Here is an 18,176-nt window from a genome sequence, read left to right as displayed (position 1 = left end):
ATATTACTACCGTTACCCGGGCTCATCCTTGACGTTATCACAGATGGCGCAATATGGAAAATAGGGGTTTGCCGATATAGGCAGTCAATATTGGTTCAATAGGGAGCCTGGTTGCACTTTTCATGCCCACCTGAGACCAGTATTGGCCAACCTGGCAGCCCACATTGATCCCTTATTCGGCCAATGTTGGTGTGTTGCCTGGGACAGCACCGTCCTAGCTAACCATCATCCCGGATGACAACGTTCTTAATCGTGATATGTTGAAAACGGGAGGCGGACCCTATTCTGAGCTTATAGTACGCATCAATGGGATGAAAATACGCTCCGCCTCTTGTTTACAATCAGGGGCAAAAAGGCCGTCGTTCGGGATGATGGTTAGCTAGGAGCGTGCTATGTGGTGAAGCTCATGTTTAAGAAGTGCATGCAGAATCCAAATAACGTGTGATTTGCATTACATGTGTCCGCATGTCATATCATTCCGTTTGCAGGCCCTCTTGCAGCAACGTGCGACTCCTCAACAATATCCGAGGCCAACACTGACTGCTACAAAAGATTTGAAATGGAACACGGCGGCATTCCCCGAAAACCAAATGATCCAATTGAGCCAACTGGGAATATAAGATTACTCTGTTGGTGAGTGGTATTTCGTGTGCACGACGTGGTTGCACGGCGGTGCCATCAGAAAAAAAGCGCACACCCACACCCCAATCCACATCTGTAGAAAGGGCCTTAGTAATGGAAATCTGATATTTCTACGACCTTGCGTCACAAGTACTGAACTGCGTAACTGAAGAAGAGGCAACGCTAGTGCAGCGTCAGAATAAATGAATGAATGCCGTGCTAATGTTGAGTCACAATAAGGGAAAAGTCGCGCTAATGCAAATGTAGCACCCCAAGACGGGAACCATATTCTGTACCGTGCTTCATCTGTCCAGCGTTCATCAATTTAAGTACACCCGACTGAATGCCATGTCAGGCTGCAATTTCCATCAGATGTTCCCTGTCATTTAACAAGTTTTTCCATGCCATGTTTTCCAGTATGTTAAAATACAACAAATATTGCGTTCCGAAACTCCTAGAAGACAAAGGATGCCACCCCGCTGCTGCTCTACAGTCTGCGACGGAGATAGAGACCAGATTGAAAAATTGTCCAACACCCAACCCGTTATGTGAGTATAACAGCGGAAAGAGTTCTGACCGCATAATGCATCCTAATGGCATCCTCTGACGGCATAATGCAACCTGAAAACGTTACCATTTTACCGCCCTCGTTGACTAAAGTGGTAACGTGGTCCGTAGTTACCTCATACCAAGGTTTCGGCTACAAATCCGACACAGAACGCCGGCAGCAATTTCGTGACAGTTTACAATTTGTTCCGAGAGGCTGCATTAAGCGAAGCACGTTAAACACACTGCGTTGTGCTCTCATATCTTAAAGTGCGACGAACGCACGTTACAGAACTCTCAGGTGGGCAAACTTATTCCGCACACCGACCACTGAGGCGTTCGCTCATGATCATAGTAGACTCGTGACGCAAAGACACTTGGACCAAAACCACGCAATTCTCCAATGTTTCGTGTCTGATACATATTTTATCTTTCGGCATGTTTCACATTGATCGTTATACAGGGTGTTCAAAATTGAGCTTTCACTAGCACTTTATAAATAGGCGAACAAAAGAAAACTGGTGATATTTTTTCTGTTCCTTGAGTAAGAAACAGGTGCTACATAATTAGCACTACCTGTTTCTTACACAAGTAGCGTAAAGTTATCATCCTGTTTCCTGGCATCGCTATGTTTGCGTAGCGCTCGTGAAAGCTTAATTCTGAACACTCTGTATAAAAGACTTTTGTATGCTGTGCCTTATATCGGCGATTTTTGGTCGTGTCTCACGTCATATTTCGGCACCATTTGAACCATTTTTAACATTTACCGATCCCAGTTTCTTCGCCTCCGCTCGCGTAATTTCGAAACGGAGGTCATGGTGGTAAAACTTGCGGTCGAACTACATAAGCGCGTGCTTCTGGCCTATTTCGAGGTACGCAATCAGCGAATTGGCAAAGCATCGCTAGCACCCAGCACAACTTCTGAAAGCGGAACGTGCGACAAAGACTCACGCTTGCATTGCGCTAACTGTGTGTCCGTTGTCCTCGTCTTTTTAGCGCTTTTATTCTGCCATTCTGACAAAGACTCGGCGACTTGAAGTTCTGCTTTAGAAAAAAAATAAAGGAAATCAAATTATTGCGGTATGTGGGCACCGCCCTCTGCAAGGCAACGATATCGCTTTTTAAACATTCTTGTAATATGCACTTTGCATGAACTCCCGCGCCTCAATTTTCATTTTCAACATGTACTCACTACGGATAAAATTCGAAAAAATGTACCGTCAGAGCAGCCAAGTAGGCCCGTGACACGAAATATTTGAAACCTGCGATAGGGATCTACTGGACCCCCATACAGGGTGTTCAAAATTAAGCTTTCACGAGCGCTACGCAAACACAGCGATGACGGGAAACTGGATGATAACTTTACGCTACTTGTGAAAGGAACAGCTGCTGCTGATTATGTAGCACCTGTTTCTTACTCAAGGAACAGAGAAAATAGCACCAGTTTTCTTTTGTTCGCCTATTTATAGTGTGCTAGTGAAAGCTTAATTTTGAACACCCTGTATATACTTTGTAGCCTCTTGCACCACATTGCATTTGTTAAATAAACGTGAAATCTGATAAAGTTCCTTCTCCGGTATTCAGTCCTGGTGGCGCACATTCAGCGTAACGAGAGTGAAAGCTGGGGTCCGATCTTCAACTTGTCGTTATCTCATAACACGCTTTATATGCATCACTTCTGCCCGTGACTCGACACCAGCTCTTGCGCGACGCTCGTGAACGAGTCGTTCAGGCTAACGAAACGAGCTTTATGCATGGTTTTCTGTGATCACAATCTGTACTTCTCGGGAAACTCATGTGTTGAGACGACATCGCCCTGAGCAGGCTGCCGAGAAGGCCGCATTTTCTCCGACCGATAGGATTGTTCTATTTGTTTCGATAGCTCGCATTCTCGTGCTCTCATGTGCCCATTCCATTCCAATGCCCGTTCCCATGCTCGCTCATACCGCTGTATACCGCTGTATAGCTCGCTAGTCGTGTAAAAATAATGAACAAGAACGTATATCAGTGAAAGTACAAACGTCGACGAATAAGCAAAACTTTTAAATCATATTCATGCCCTGGCGATTGTGTTGGGTGAGAATGGCCTTAAGTATGACACGAGATGTAGCGTTTGCTCAGTTGTAGGGCATATGGGAGTCCGAGGCCAGAAAGGGAAGATGTAGTGGCATCAGTAGTATTAGACGGAGGAGTAGGCTGCCCTTTCTCCTCAGCATAAACACTTATTTGATTACTTCTACGTACGTTTCTGTTTCAAGCATCGAAGTACAACACGCAGCCGTTAATGTCAGGCTTCACAAACTGCGCACTTAAAATAAATTTGCAGTGTGGTAAAACGTTTTTGTAGTCAGCTTGAAGAATATTGCAGGCGAATGTTAACAATTCAAGATAATCTACCTCAAGAAATGTGGCGAGTGCATCGCTCTTCACATTCAAAACAACATCGACACTATGCAGCAACATACTCTAAGAAGAAAGAATTCAAAAACTACTATAGGAACCTAATAATATAGGCATCGCCTTAGATGTTCATTAGAACGCCCGTAGCTACCAAGACGGTGTGAATTACTGTCATAAGTCCTCACAAACATTGTGAACAGCGCTTTTTGGCGGGCGAAACTACTAAAATCTGCCTCGTCCAGTTGAAAGGCATCCTGAAGCCATCGAGGCCATTCCCGATCGAAAAATTCATCAGGGCCAGTCCTAACGGAACCATTAGACCAATAGGCCAGAAACAGAAACAGAAATGTAAAGAAAGAAAAGCGCTCTCCAGAACTGAAGGCTCAAAAGCTTACTTAGGGCGGCAGTGTCCATCCCCGCCGATGCATGGGCATCAAAGTGGAAGTGAATGCAGGTAGCACAAACACTATACGTATAACTTGTATTCCGTGATTTGAAGAATGCCAGTGTTGTTTGCTGTCGCGATTAAAAATAAGGTGTGAGATGTCTAAATTTACTTTATTTTCTCACACAAGCAACATTGAAGTGAGGAATGGCTTGGGGTATTAACTCAAGACTAACACAACATATGTGTTTCTTACTGCTTTGGTTGAGACATCCTGTAGGTCCATCGAAAATCGAACTTCCGCAGTGCAATCCCGAGTTCCTTTCTCTATCGGAACACTCCATGCCATTAGAGAATTCCGTCAGGACTAGGAAAAATTTTGAAACTGCCGACACGCGATATCGGGCAGATATACAGAAAGGGGCGTCCACCTGTGACGCTCCCAGTCGTTTATGGATGCCTAGGTACTGGCGCATAGCACGTGGCCTTCTATAGGCCGCGAGCTTCACGCAATGCTGAATCGTCTTTGCACGCTAGGGCGTTCACACCTTGAGCCTCTGGGCGCTGATCAGTTTTAGGGAAGTTTTATGGGCTTGACGTATCGTCCCGAACCATATTTAAGTGAATCCTGAAGCAATATTACAATATTTCGAGTGCAGCGAATCAGATGGCATAAAACATTAGTAGCTTGACTGTCAGTGGTCTATCGGCCTGTCAGGACAATGGGAGCTGCCACATTGAATACTGTAAGAAAGTCGGCTACAGCGATGCTTATTTCTTACGACAGCTAGAAGTTTCGATACAGGAGAACTTTTCAGGCTTATTTGTTGCAGTTATGTCCTTTACGGGGTCTTGCATGGAGTGTTTTAGCGATTATGCCCACGCACGACACAATATTGGACCCCGATATTGGCTAGTCATTGGCAATGCAGGTACAATATGGGACCAGTTTCACCAGGATTTTCCTCATACTGCCTTAGTGTTAATATGTGCCGATTTTGCAAAGTTTTGGGCCAATATAGGGAAAATCCTAACAATATGGAGCCCGTATTGCCCATCTGCAACCCATATTGACTGAAAATGCAGAAAATGGTACGTACCTGTGTTGTACCAAATGCCCAAGCAGCACGGCAAGATTGGACGTTGAAGCACGTGAAATGCCCAATTCAGTACGTCCTTACATCCAACAACTTCCCGCAGAGCATACACATCTTTCGAGAGAGTCCATATATGTGGCAATGCCACTGTAAGATGCACTGAAACTCAACAACTAAACTTTCCACTTGCTGCAAACAGCCACCATTTTTCTTCGTGATACCAATGCCAATCCGTCGAACCGACTGACAGCGTGGGCGTTTGAGCGAAGTCACGCGTCTTACAACTAATGCGCATGCGCAACACAGACTCGGTTCGGACGTTTGATTCGGGCTAAAATGTCGCTGGTTCCTCTGATGATAACGGAATTGCGGCAGGTCAAGTAGAAAACACAATGTTTGATAGGAAGGGATGTCTCTCCATTAACGCTAGGTGCTTTCAAGTTACTGCAGGCGGTGTGTGTCGCTGATGTGTATGCCTGTCACCATCACGAAAGTGTTCCGCTCCTTTGTACTCTAGGAGGGAGTTAGAAATTTTTGGTCCATACACTGTTGGGATCCCAAAGAAGACTGCTGAGGGATGTTTGGCAATGGCAGTTCCGTGGGACTGCCTGGGTCCTTCAGCAAGTTGGGCATAGCACCTGTTCTTCGCTTTTATGGCGATGCAGTGTTGTTTTTGTAATGCTATACAACGTGGATCAATAAGATCCGAAGAAATGAAAAAAAAAAACATAAACAAGAGAGAACTAATAGCAGTGGTGGGCATTGTACCGGAGAATGTTTTCTTATTACACGGGCTCCCCTTTGACATTATTGGAAATATTGGGGCAAAATGGGCTTGCCAATATGGGGAGACCATATTGGTCCAATATCAATCCTGGTTGCACTGCCATACTGGACATGTATTGGTAATCCTGGTTTTCCATACGGGTCCAATAATGGACTAAAGAGTGAACCTAGTGCAGGGATCACAGGAAGTGTTCTCTGAATAATGTAAACAATAAAAGAAACCCTGGCCTAGGCATAACTAGAGAGACGACCACGTGACTCAAACTTGCCCATACAATTAAACATGACTGGCAAGAAAAATTGGACTAAGGTAGTGCTGCAAGATGAGTCAGAAATTAGGAACTGAATATAGATTTTTTTGTTTCGTGTATTTTCTTTAAAAACACCCATAGGCACGTTCTGACATGTACTGAGCTTGTGATCTAGAAATCAGAACGGACGTAATAGGTTCTAAAGTAAACACAGAATACGAAATTTAAAAACACAAAGCGTGGGGCAAGATAAGACACGCCGTTGTAATGAACTATACAAATTAGATCTAATTCAAGCACCTACACGGCCCACTTGAACACACACCCCGTACATCACGAGCGATAAAACCAGACAGAACCTGGTGCCATTTCCCTCCACCGTCCTTTGCAAACGAGGCATCGCCAGTCTGATGTGTTGCTGGCGGCTCGTTTTGAGTGCACTTCAGCTTTGCTGCAAACATTCTAGGGCACAGGAAAATTATAGCCAGTATGCAAAAGAGGAATGTCTGAGTAACCAGCATAAGGCCACCTAATAGTAAATTAAAATTGCGTTACGTCTAAATTACGTTGAGTTGTCATGTCTTACCCCGTGGACACCACCGGATGCTTTAATATTTCAGTTAAACACCGGATAACCGAGAGTACCCATATTTTGCATATATCTAGTTGAATGAATAAAGTAATAGGATTTGAACTTACATTGACAGAATAAACTTGCGATACGCTGATGCGCAGACGACACGCAAAGAGACTACAGAAAATCGCACCTTTTTTTTCGGTCTTTACATTCCAGGCAAAAGTAAACGATTTTGTTTTCTCTTCAACGCAAATACCAATCCGGACAATTCTCGCGTGCAATAAAGCGGACATGCAGAGCCACCTATGAGGAAAGTTTGAAGCGCATGGGGCAACGCGTCTCTGAGAGAGGCGGCGTCGAGCAAAAAAATGTTGCACATTGCCCGGTGTATTATCTTGCCCCACATTACCCTAACTGGGAAGAAAAACACCGGCCAACCTGAGACGAAGGCAACCAGGTCAAGCGAAAGTAATGCAGTTAGATCTCAAAAGGTATCTTAGGCTGGGAGAATAGGGGCACCGAAACGAGAGTGTTGTTTCCCCATTCCGATCATTGATTTCTTTTATGACTGCATCAGTCACACAAGGCAAGGAGGAAATACTAATTCTTGAAGTGCCCGTGAGACATCCGTCATGAGTGGGACTTGCGTTGTAAAGAATATAAGAACCAGCAGCGCGTCCCACTCCAGGTCGTTCGCCCTAGAGATGTCCAATGCGTTTTGTGCGCGCTATGGGGTTGACATGGACGCCATGTGCACGTAGCGTTTTCATGCGGGAAGAAAACTTCCCACGAGTTTCGCCCAGACAGATGTAGTTTTTCAGGTGTGCTAAGCGTGTCGTTCGTGTGCAGCACTCGCTTCTTGTCTATGCTGTTTGTATTGTCTTCGGTTTTAGCACTTTTGGTTTGCGATGTACCACCAAGATACAGGGTGTCCCAGAAAACGTGTCATTGAATTATAATAAAAAAAAACTACGCCACCTAGAATCATGCGGTCAACGGCATTTGTTCTTATTAGGTTTTTGCCACCTTGTAAAGTTAATGTCATGTACACCAAGTTTAATTATGCAAATATTTGCGAACTGAACTCAGAAATTTGCCAAGGGAAGGTCACTTTTTTACCCCACCAATATGAAGAGCGTGCCGAATTCAGTCAAATTCATGATAATTGGCAGTGATGTTCACGAGCTATCCCATCGAAAAATATAGCCGAATATCATGCTTTTCGGAGCACCGGACCATAACGCGCGATGTCTTTCTGAGCGCAATCGCTCGCAGTCCGACGAAAGGAGGTTCCGAAGCCAGTCCACAGAGTGATAGTAGAAAAAGTAACAGTTCCTAAAATTGGGAGAGGGAAAGAATTATCCCAGCGAAAGTCGGACGTGATAAGCCATCCCTGTGTTATCTCTTTCTGCGATGCCGGGGTGGGCTGGGTTTCCAACCTCCTTTCGTCGGACTGACACAGATTGCGCTGAAAAATTCATCGTGCGCTATTCTGTGCGACCTCCGTAGAGCACGATGTTCGGCTATTTTTTCCGATGGGATAGCTTCTGAATACCTCTGTCAATTATCATTAATTTGAGTAAATTAGACACGCTCTTCACATTGGTGACCTTTACTAAAAAAGTGACCTTTACTAGGCAAATTTCCGACTTAAGCTCGCAAAAATTTACATAATTAAACTTACGTCACACGACATTCACATGAGGAGGTGGCAAAACTCTTGACATCTGACTTGACGTCTGACGTACCAAGACTGAGAAGGAATGTGCATGTGCTTGAGAGATCAGGGACCAGAAAGGGACTATATGGGCGGGGAGGTACTGGACGAGCGACTCCACGCAGTTGTATTTTCAGACACGAAATATCCTCGCGTTGGCCCCTGATTCACGGAAGTTTCTCTTTGACCAGCTCCCACCTGACGCAGAGTACTTCGTTCTATATACTACTAAGCCAATTTTGTAGAATCCTCAAACAAATTTGGATACCGAAGCAATTGGAAGTCTAAATGGGCCACTGGTATTTGGGGCAGAGAACAGTCCAGGGAGAAGTCTCTTCTTAAATTCCTGACGAATGTTTGTTGGGGCACTCTGCTTATACCACATACTTCGTTATCAGGCGTCCCTCCACGACAGTGCAAGCAAAGCTTACCCGACGCCAAATTCATTTGCGAGTACAGATATAAAAAGGAACATGGAACCATAGCTCCAAAGCGTCGTGCAGACCTGCAACCGAGAGATCAGGGCCGAGACAAGCTGCACAAAAAACGTTGCTGGTAAGCGCTTTCCCGTTGAAGTTGCGCAGCCGCATTATGACATTGAATATGTGGATGAAAGCTGCTCTCATCCCGTTCCACTCACTGCTAGAGTAAGTCTTCCTCAAGTATTTCCTGTGCGTTGCGCTATAGCTGATGTTTGAATGAACGAGTAACTGAGAAGCACGAGCGGCAATGAGGGGGGGGGCATGTCTGTGAGGGTTTCCGGCCTCAGCGTTTCCGGAGGCACTGTAACAAGACATACGACACCGGAGAAACGGAGAAGACATAAACACGCAGCAATAAAAGTTTTCTCAAACAGAGCGAAGCCCTCAGCAGACGGCAGAGCTGAAATAGTTAGGTCTGTGGCACACGCTGAAATTACTTTTGTGCTTCATCAGCGGTTTGAGCGGATCACGAGGATATCAGGCTTTAATATAGCAATTGCAATGTACTCCAAGTTACTGTCAATGTTCGAGCCAATGTTAATTAGTCCCCTAATTTGGGAAAAAATACGGTTTCCTAGTAGCACCGCTGCCGAGTAGTCCAATGAAAAAACTAAATGCTTCCTAAGCCAACTCCCCCTGTTAAGAAAATGCGTTGGAGCTAAAAAGAAACACCCTGTATATTCATAAACTTCTGAATCGGGGGAATAATCGAGGTGTTCTGCGCGTTTACCACGTATGGTTGTTTCAATAGTTTTCTTGAAGATTGTTCGACAAGCGCCCTTCGTTTGCACAAAATACGGGTTTCACAGAAAAGGGATCTACGGTTGTTTCAGTCACAGAGATGCAGAAGGTGTGGGTTCGAGTCCTACAGCTGTCTAACCCTTTCAGTGACTTTCATCTTTCACCTTTCATCCAGGACAAGCTCGCTGGGAACATGGCTTCTTTCAGTGCTGGTGTTTACGGAGATGGTCATTCGGACACCGTCCCTTCTAGCCTAAGTAACACAAACCACGCACAAACGGGATACCATAATCAACGAAAATGGTTACATAAGACAAGCGGTTTGCGCTAATTTACAGTAGAGACATGTAAAACTGAAGAAAACAGTTTGCTCAACTTTAAAAACACTCGAGAACACAATCTTGAAGTCCAAATATAGAATGACTGAAAATTCAATCTACCGGCAAGGAAGTAAAGAAAGTTCCTCAGGAAGAGTTCAGAGACTGTTTTTCTAGGAATTGTACTGATCATGGGCATGATATTCAAAAGGTTATGGTTGACGCGTTAAAGGTTCATGCGAATTGAGGGCACGGGGGAAGAAAATGTCCATTCATTCTTTTACGAGCGAGGTCAATGGGCCAGCGTGGGGCGAGGGGGGATTACCTCCACTGTGATGTCCCCATATTTAGATCGTATGATCCTCGCTCTAGCGTACTGAAACAAAAGCTCATACACTGGTTTGACAGACTACAACCAACGTAATACGACACGTGGATACTGATGCGTTATGGACAGATATTCATGAACATATCTTTTGTGCAAACACAGAGCCGCTCGAGGGGACCCCCCAAAAGAAAAAAAAACACGTGACAATTGCGCAAGCAGTACCCCTCTTATTCGTCTTCCCCCGCTTCGGAGGTTTTTCAGTATATACGGGTTCGTCGTCAATTAACATTTTTGCTGTGTGAGAGAGAACTTTTCTGTGTGTCTATGTCTACTCAATATCTCAGAGTCCTGTCACTGTCGTGCACCAGATAGTCACCGCCCTTCTACTTCTTTCCGGCGCAATAATTTATAAGAAAGCCACTCTTATGTGGTTACTAACGTAATATCGCTAACTGAAAATCCCATGAGTCGGGGGTGGAAACCTGGCGCCACACACACTGACATTACCGTGAATTATCACGTTTTACGTTTAACGTAGTCAATGCAGAGAGAGAGAAAGAGAGAGACGATTTTTTTCACATCTCCCGCGCAGCGCGCCTTCTTGCTTATTCTAAGAGGCCCAATCAATGGCCATGTGACAATTTCTTAGCCCTCACTACGTTACGAATATCTGCAATTTATCTCGTCTTTGCATGCAACTCTTTCCAGTCTAATGCAATACAACAAGGATTGTGTTCCGAAAATACTCCAGGAAGAGTTCGTATGTAGTGATCCAGATTTTCTTGAGGTGTTCTTCGAACAAATACGAACTGAGTGTGGAACATCCAAGTGGGACTGTACAGGTGGGTGTTATTGAAAGTGACGTTCTGGATAGAGATGCGAAGCCCCGGGAAAAACGAAAATTTTGAGGAATAAACCGTTTTTTTGTGTGTATTTTCCTCGTCTCTGGAAAAATAGCCCAGAATTTCCCGGCGCCAAAATTGAAAAATGTGAATGTTCGTCCCTCTGATGTGTTCCTGCCCGCCAACAATACCTTACGCACCTCTAATCCGCCAACAACCACCAACTTAGTGCTCCGTCTGGCCGCTTCAAGCGATCGCCATCGCGATCGCATAATGTCAGAGTTCTAGTCGGACTGCACACGATGTTCTAATTACCTATCGCTGTCCCATGGGATGATCTGCTCAGCATTTATGCCAAGAGGATGAGCAGTAGCTCATTGTATGCTGTGCTTTGGACGGCAATGCTTCGACTCAGCAGTAACCGCGTTTCTTTCCATATTTAAAAAGTATTTTGAAAAAAAACAGATAAATCAAAATCATATTTTTTTCTTCGAGCGCTTCAAAATGTCCGAAAATTTTGCATCTCTTGTTCTGCAGCAACCAGTCAGGAGTCCGCAAAGAGATCACAGAACATCTTCTGTGCGTAATATAAAAAAAGTGCGAAACTGAACACAACTAGGGGGATGAACGACTCAAACCAGCAGAAGTTTAATTTCCACGAGACAACTCACGTGCCTAACAGGGTGACTGTAGGAAAAAGAGGAGGAAAAGGAATTAAACGGACCACCCTAAGACAGGAAGGAACCAGGACAAGCGAATGTAGGACAGTTAGGTCACAGAAGGCATCTTAGGCTGCTGGACCAGGCACACACACGCGAGACGTTTGCCCCATTCCGACCAGTGATTGCTCATGACGGCCGCTGGAGGCAAAGAAATATTAATTCTCGAGTTGTCTAGGCGGCATCCGTTGTTGCTGGAGCACGTATTATAAAAATTTTAAACGTAGACAGTACCCGTACCCGTTGCACGCCGGATCTCTTGCTCTATTGACGTCCCGTGCGTTTCGGGCGGTCGCAAACGCCACAGTCATGACCATGACGTCGTCAAGGGCCCACGACTGTGCGGCGTTTTGGTGCGGGAAGAAAAGGCCCACGCGTTTCGGCCTTTGGAGTTTGGAGCAGAGGGATGTAGTTTCCGAGGTCTTGTTAGCGTGTCGCTTCCGTGTAAAAAAAAAGTTGTTAGGTTCGCTAGCTGTCTCTGTTGCTTGTATTGTTATCTTCGGTGTTAGCACTCTTACATGGCGATGCCCCACTAGCATAAGATACACGCTCTTCGCCAATTCCAATCGACGCCTGACGTTCCAAGGTTGAGAACGAATGCTAATATACTCGAGAGAACAGGGAAGTGAACGGGGGACGATATCTCCTCCTATTGGTCCCAGATCTACGGAAGCTTCCCTTTGACCAGCCCCCAGTTGACGTAAGGTCCACAAAGAATTTTAGAAAATCCTGCGAGGAAGAGGGCCACTGATGTTTGGGACAGAGAACGGTCTAGGAAGAACAGTCTCTTCTTACATTCCTGACGCGTGTTTGTTGGGGGACTCTGCTTATACCACATATTTCGTTTTCAGGCGTCCCTGCACCACAGTGCGATGACGAGCAATTATCCAACGCGAGGAAAATTTGCGATTACAAATATGCGGATGAGCACGGAACCATAGCTCCAAAACATCGTGCAGACCTGCAACCTAGGGATATGAGCCCTGCTGAGGTGCACAGACTACGATGCTGGTAAGCGCTGTTCTACGTACAAGCGGACGTTAAGGTTGCGCAGCCGCGTTGTGATAATGAATATGGGGATCAAAGCTGCTCTCACCCCGTTCCACTCACTGCGAGAGCGCGTTGCACTACACCTCGTATTTGAATGAACGACTGGTAACCGAGAAACTTGAGAAGACAATGGGGAGGCATGAATTGGACTGAGCTTTTCCCAATTGTGCATGAGAGACGCAGGCGACACACAAACACGCAGGCACTTTTCTCAAACATGTCAAGGTTTAATACGTGACAAACAAGTAAAAGGACTGCTTACGCAATTACTACGTATGGTTATCGCCATAGTATCCCTGAGGATTGTCCGCAAAGGGGCTCTCTCTTTGTAGAAAATACGGGTTTCACAGAAAAGAGGTTTAGAATTGTTGCATTCACTGAGATGCAGGACAAGTTCACTAGTCTTCTGTCGGTGTTAAGCTGCTGATTACGAATACGGTCATTAAGATACCGTCCCTTCTAGCCCATATAACAGAAGCCACGCTCAAACAGATTACAATAGACAACGCATTGGTCACAGGAGACAAGCGTGTCGCGCTGATTTGCAGCATGAAAAAGTGAAGAAAACGTATGCAGTTTGCTCAAAACATTGGAGAACACAATCTTCATGTCCAAATGTAGAAGGATAGAAACTGAAGCGAACCGGAATGGAAGCATGAAGGATGATGCCTCACATAGTGATGTGCTGATATGTCGAAGAGGGACTGTCCTACTGGTCAGCGTCCTCATAATTGACACGATATTTAAGGGACTACGGACGACGCGAAAGGTTCATGCGTGTTGTAGGTCCATAGCCATGGAGGAATAAAAACGACCATTCAATCATTTCCCCACAAACGCACAGGGTCAATCGATTCCTCACAGTGTCATCGTGTTCTCGTCTTTCGATATGCATTCCAGAACATCCAGAGGATGACACTCGCGGATTGTTCGTGAAGAGTCATCAGGTACGTCCTGTGGCTGTTCCCCGGGGAGCTAGCAGGATGAGAAATATTGTTTCTTCAGTTTACCTGCTAAAAAACCCGAAGCATTGAGTAACACATTTATTTCGTTTTCTAGGGCAATCCTAGGGGCGAGTGTCCTCTGTAGAATTTATCTGCCTATAAACGTTCTATGATACATTGAGAATTTATCACGGAAAAAGATAGAAACATGAGAGAAACGATCCTGTCACACTGCTGACTGCTCTCCTGACTTTCAAATGTCTTACCCGACTGTATCGAGCCAGTGTCACTAAGAAACAGACTTTGCATCGAAGGGTAGTTACTGCTTCAAGCAATTCCTCGCTTGTGTATTGTTCGATCGTTTGCGTAATTGACTTCGACAGCGCACACTTCGCTTTGTGTCGGAGGCGAGCAGGACTCTCGATTTTACGGAAGGCTGCGTAACAAGCTAAAAAAATTTAGTAACAGTACCTGTAGTATATATGTGTTTTATCTTCAGAACGGAATTCTCACATACCTTCGGAAGTGGGGTTCTGGAACTTAGTGCTCCTCATGATTTTCCTCCGTATTTGATAATTTATATTTCTCTATGCTTTCTTTCGAAACCGCCGGGCTCGTTGCCCGTCATAGGATGCACAGGAAAGGTACAGGTAAATTGCGGCTGTTTACCAAAGTGAGTGGAATCAGTAAAACAGAACACATCGGGACAATTCGTGTAGTTTCGTATCATTTACCATTTTTGGTAAAGAAAAGGAACAAGCAAATAAGGTGCAATTAAACGAAACTACATTACGTCTCTAATGTATCATCACACTGTCCTAAAGTTGTCATTAATCGAGTTCTGAGGACATCGTGAGTGCACAATATAGTGCCCCACAGTGACGATGAGGACGCATGAATTGAGGATCAGATTTGACTTTCTTGCGGGTGCCACCCCTGTTCATACATGGTTCTCTTAGAACATCCTTGGGATGACAGTGTGTTCTTGGGTTTAGACCGAGATTGACGGGCAGCTTTGCTACGGTGTTTACGACATCACATCCATTATTATGTGACTGACGTGAACCAAAGTAATGAACACAGATAGTAAGGCATTATACGCACATATTCGTGAACTCTTATTTCGTGCAAAGAAAGGGCCGCTTGCTGGGACCCCCTCATGTAAACTGTTCACGCGGTAATGCAATCCTTCTCTTATTCATCTTCAGCCGCTTCGGAGGTATTTGAGTAGATATGAGTTCGCCGTCTATTACACTTTGCTGTGCTTACGAAAAGACTATGTCCACTACCTGTCTCGGGTATTGCCCTCTCGCAATCATGCACCAGCTAGACACCGCCCTTCGACTCCTTTCCGGCACCATAATCGTTGAGAGATGCCCATTCCAGTGTCATACACACGGAACATTGTTCCACTGAAATCCCTCGAGTAGAATACTGCCACGACACGCGCACTCTCCCTCAATTGTCACGGGCCCTGTTCTAAGAGAACCCATCAACGACCACGTGACAATTTAATAAACCTCAGTATGTCAAGCATTTCTAATTTACCTCCTATTTATCAGTATATTTTCGTTTTCCACCTCATTTTCAACCTTTTTTCCAGTCTAATGGAATACAGCAAGGATTGTGTTCCACGATTTCTGAAACATTACGGTTGCACTGATCCAGATTTTATTGAGACGTTCCTCGAGCAAGTACGCGATGAATGTGGAACTTCCAAGTGGAACTGTAAGTACAACAGCGAGAAGAATATCGTGGCATAATGCGCACTTCATTGCTTCATTGGCCACAGCCCGGTTGGTAAGACCAGTGTTAAAGGAGCATGGAAAAGAAATTTCACTATATGAAAAAAGTTGGTTTTAGTTTGTCAAGCACATATGTAAAAATCATTCTCGTAAAATATTCATACCGAACAATATATTGTTACAGCAGAATTCAATTTATAGAATCGCTTCCGTGGCTGAGGCTTAGCGCGATTGTCTCAAGAGCCACTTCCCATTGACTGTGACGTCAAACGATAAAAGTGCTCTCATTCGTAACGGAAAATTCGAGGGATGCTCCTCTTCGACAGCTATTCATTGTGTTCTGTCGGTTTAAAGCATGAAACAAAGGTGCAAACAAAGGATAAAGCAATACGCTCATGATAATTTATAACGAGAATGCGATCGTGTCTTATAGCCCTTTTTATCTTATCGTATGTACGTATCTGTGTCACAAAGACTGCCGCTGGCTCACGTGAGGCGATAAGCAGGTTTCGGGCTGCTCACAAAGTAGTGCAACATGACGCGGCTCTTTTCATATTCGTCGCTGGAAAACAAAGCAAACAAAGTGCGCCCTTCGTGTCTGAAACTCTTTGAAATCGTTCAACGATCGCAGCTTTGACTGGTACTGCAGCATCACTGCAGCTGGACACACTTCCTTCCCCACATTCCCATCATATATTCACAAAAACGCGATTTAAGGAATGGGCGCCGCGATTAGTGCTGCCACCCCTGATCAGAATTTAACACGAAAAGCACAACATCGTATGAGACACTTAGCACACATGTCGTTAATGCCCCATAGCATCTTGTCGTTTTCATGCTAAATTCTCCACTAAACTAGTCTTGGTTAGATTTCCTGTAATCAGCTGCTTATGTCTTATTAATTTACTGATATCTGAATTATACATACATTCGTATGTTCTGTTTCAGGTGGGACTACACCGAAGTGCAACAAGGAAACAGTGACCGACGCCGACACTGAGTGCGGCACAAAATACACGCAGGAGCACGGCGTTAGTACTCTAAAACCCAATGAACAACCAGACAATGCAGACAAGAGCAACGAGATGCGCAAGCAACAGTGCTGGTATGTGGTTTTCTACTTGTGCGGTCCCGCAGTCATGATAAAAGAAGTGGACCAGTAGTCTCAAACAGAGTTCGAGGTAACGAGTTACAAGTAACTCGTTTGGTTTGAGGCATGGAATGCATCTAATGGCATCTTGGCATACATTTACTGGTACTAAGTTCCTTTCAGAGGAACTCGTTCCTTTTTCAGGTAACCTTGCCACAGTAGGCTAAGTTAAGTTCCAAGTTACTTTTAACTCGCTTTTCACTCACGTCCAGATACTTTTTTTGTTGCTTCCTCCCAGGTTACTTCATGGCATTGTTCGCCATGAAACGTGACGTTCAATCAATGACAGTATTCTGTTCAGGAAGTAATAACCGCTGCCATTGAAATGAAGCTGAACCATTCTGCGGTTACAGGGAGTAAGATGCAAAACGTCCTGAGAAACGTCATCATGACATTGGTGGACTGACTGGAACCGAAATCAATCGGAAGGAGAGGGCTGGGTTCCACGGGTTGCGCTGCTCCGCAAGCAACTCGAGGTCTAACTCAGCTGCTCATGCGCGCTGCACGTGCGTAATGCGAAGTAACTTGGAATTAACTTTTTACGTAGCTCAGTAGCTGCGAGTTACCTTTCCGGCTGAAGAACCTCATTATTAACATAGTTACATTTTTCACACGGTAACTCATTTTTTTTGCGCGTAACTTCTCAATCTATGCTCTCAAACATCACACCAATAGTGGACCGATATTGTTTCAATATCGGAAACCAATCTTGCAAATATTGGGCCAATGTGGCAAATGCAACGTGGTCCCACATATTTCTACACACCTTAATCCGGCCTCTTTTCGCCAACGCACAACTGACGCTGATTTTCCCGTTACACCGGATCAAAGGCTATGTCAGAGTTTGCATGCATTTGAATGTCATCTTTTCCAGTTCCATGGAATACAGCAAGCACTGTGTTCCCGAAGTGCTAAAAAGGAAAGGATGCAGTGATGAGATTGCTGCGTCTTTCATTGCACAGAGGAAGAAGCTGATGGCGGTAATGTGTGGAACGTCGATGGGGCACTGTGATTTCTACAAGAGCAAGAGCACTGGGCATCCCATAGTTCCCATACGGACTTTGTCAACATTCATCTTTGTGATGTCGGTGGGAACAAGCGGCTTTTACGGCCGGTTATGGTATCTGCAGGGTTAACTTACCATTATAAATTATCATTATCAGTTTTATTTTCTTGATATTTTCAATAGTTGAGCATCGAGGCACAACGACAGGCAATAAATAGGTGCTATGCGGCAATGCCTTCCCTCTCACTTATGGGGTGTTGGGAACTTCTTCCCATTATTTTTCTTTTTTTGAGGGGAGGGGATATGCAATGTCTAACGATCATTGTTATCGAAAATATACATGACTGACGTTCGGGAAACGCACGTGATCTAACGACGCGGCTCCAAGATCTGGGAAACACATGGCTGCGGCAAAGGCAGGGCGGGAAAGGTAATAGATTGAAGGACTCTTTGCATACAGTGATATACTCAT

At 44.8% G+C, this 18,176-nt stretch overlaps 1 protein-coding gene across 1 annotated transcript; it reads left to right on the top strand.

The window, feature by feature from the left end:
• The first annotated feature begins 512 nt into the window (after window positions 1–512).
• On the top strand, window positions 513–17,930 carry LOC135376759 (uncharacterized). Its single transcript, XM_064609237.1, has 8 exons — window positions 513–633; window positions 1,039–1,169; window positions 8,779–8,935; window positions 10,957–11,090; window positions 12,661–12,820; window positions 15,407–15,531; window positions 16,497–16,653; window positions 17,573–17,930. The coding sequence occupies exons 1-8, from the start codon at window positions 560–562 to the stop codon at window positions 17,832–17,834; spliced, it is 1,200 nt and encodes a 399-aa protein (XP_064465307.1). The 5' UTR covers window positions 513–559; the 3' UTR covers window positions 17,835–17,930.
• The last annotated feature ends 246 nt before the right edge of the window (window positions 17,931–18,176 follow it).

This window comes from Ornithodoros turicata, unplaced genomic scaffold (genome assembly GCF_037126465.1).
Source record: "Ornithodoros turicata isolate Travis unplaced genomic scaffold, ASM3712646v1 ctg00001273.1, whole genome shotgun sequence".
Lineage (NCBI taxonomy): Eukaryota > Metazoa > Arthropoda > Arachnida > Ixodida > Argasidae > Ornithodoros > Ornithodoros turicata.
The sequence above is the reverse complement of the archived record's forward strand: the minus strand, read 5'-3'. Positions and strand labels throughout refer to the sequence as shown.

Coding starts and splice junctions, on each gene's coding strand:
- LOC135376759 (XM_064609237.1), top strand. CDS start 560: ATGGAACACGGCGGCATTCCCCGAAAACCAAATGATCCAATTGAGCCA. Junction 11,091..12,660: donor ATCCAAGTGGGACTGTACAG/GTGGGTGTTATT, acceptor TTTCGTTTTCAG/GCGTCCCTGCACCACAGTGC. Junction 15,532..16,496: donor TGGAACTTCCAAGTGGAACT/GTAAGTACAACA, acceptor GTTCTGTTTCAG/GTGGGACTACACCGAAGTGC.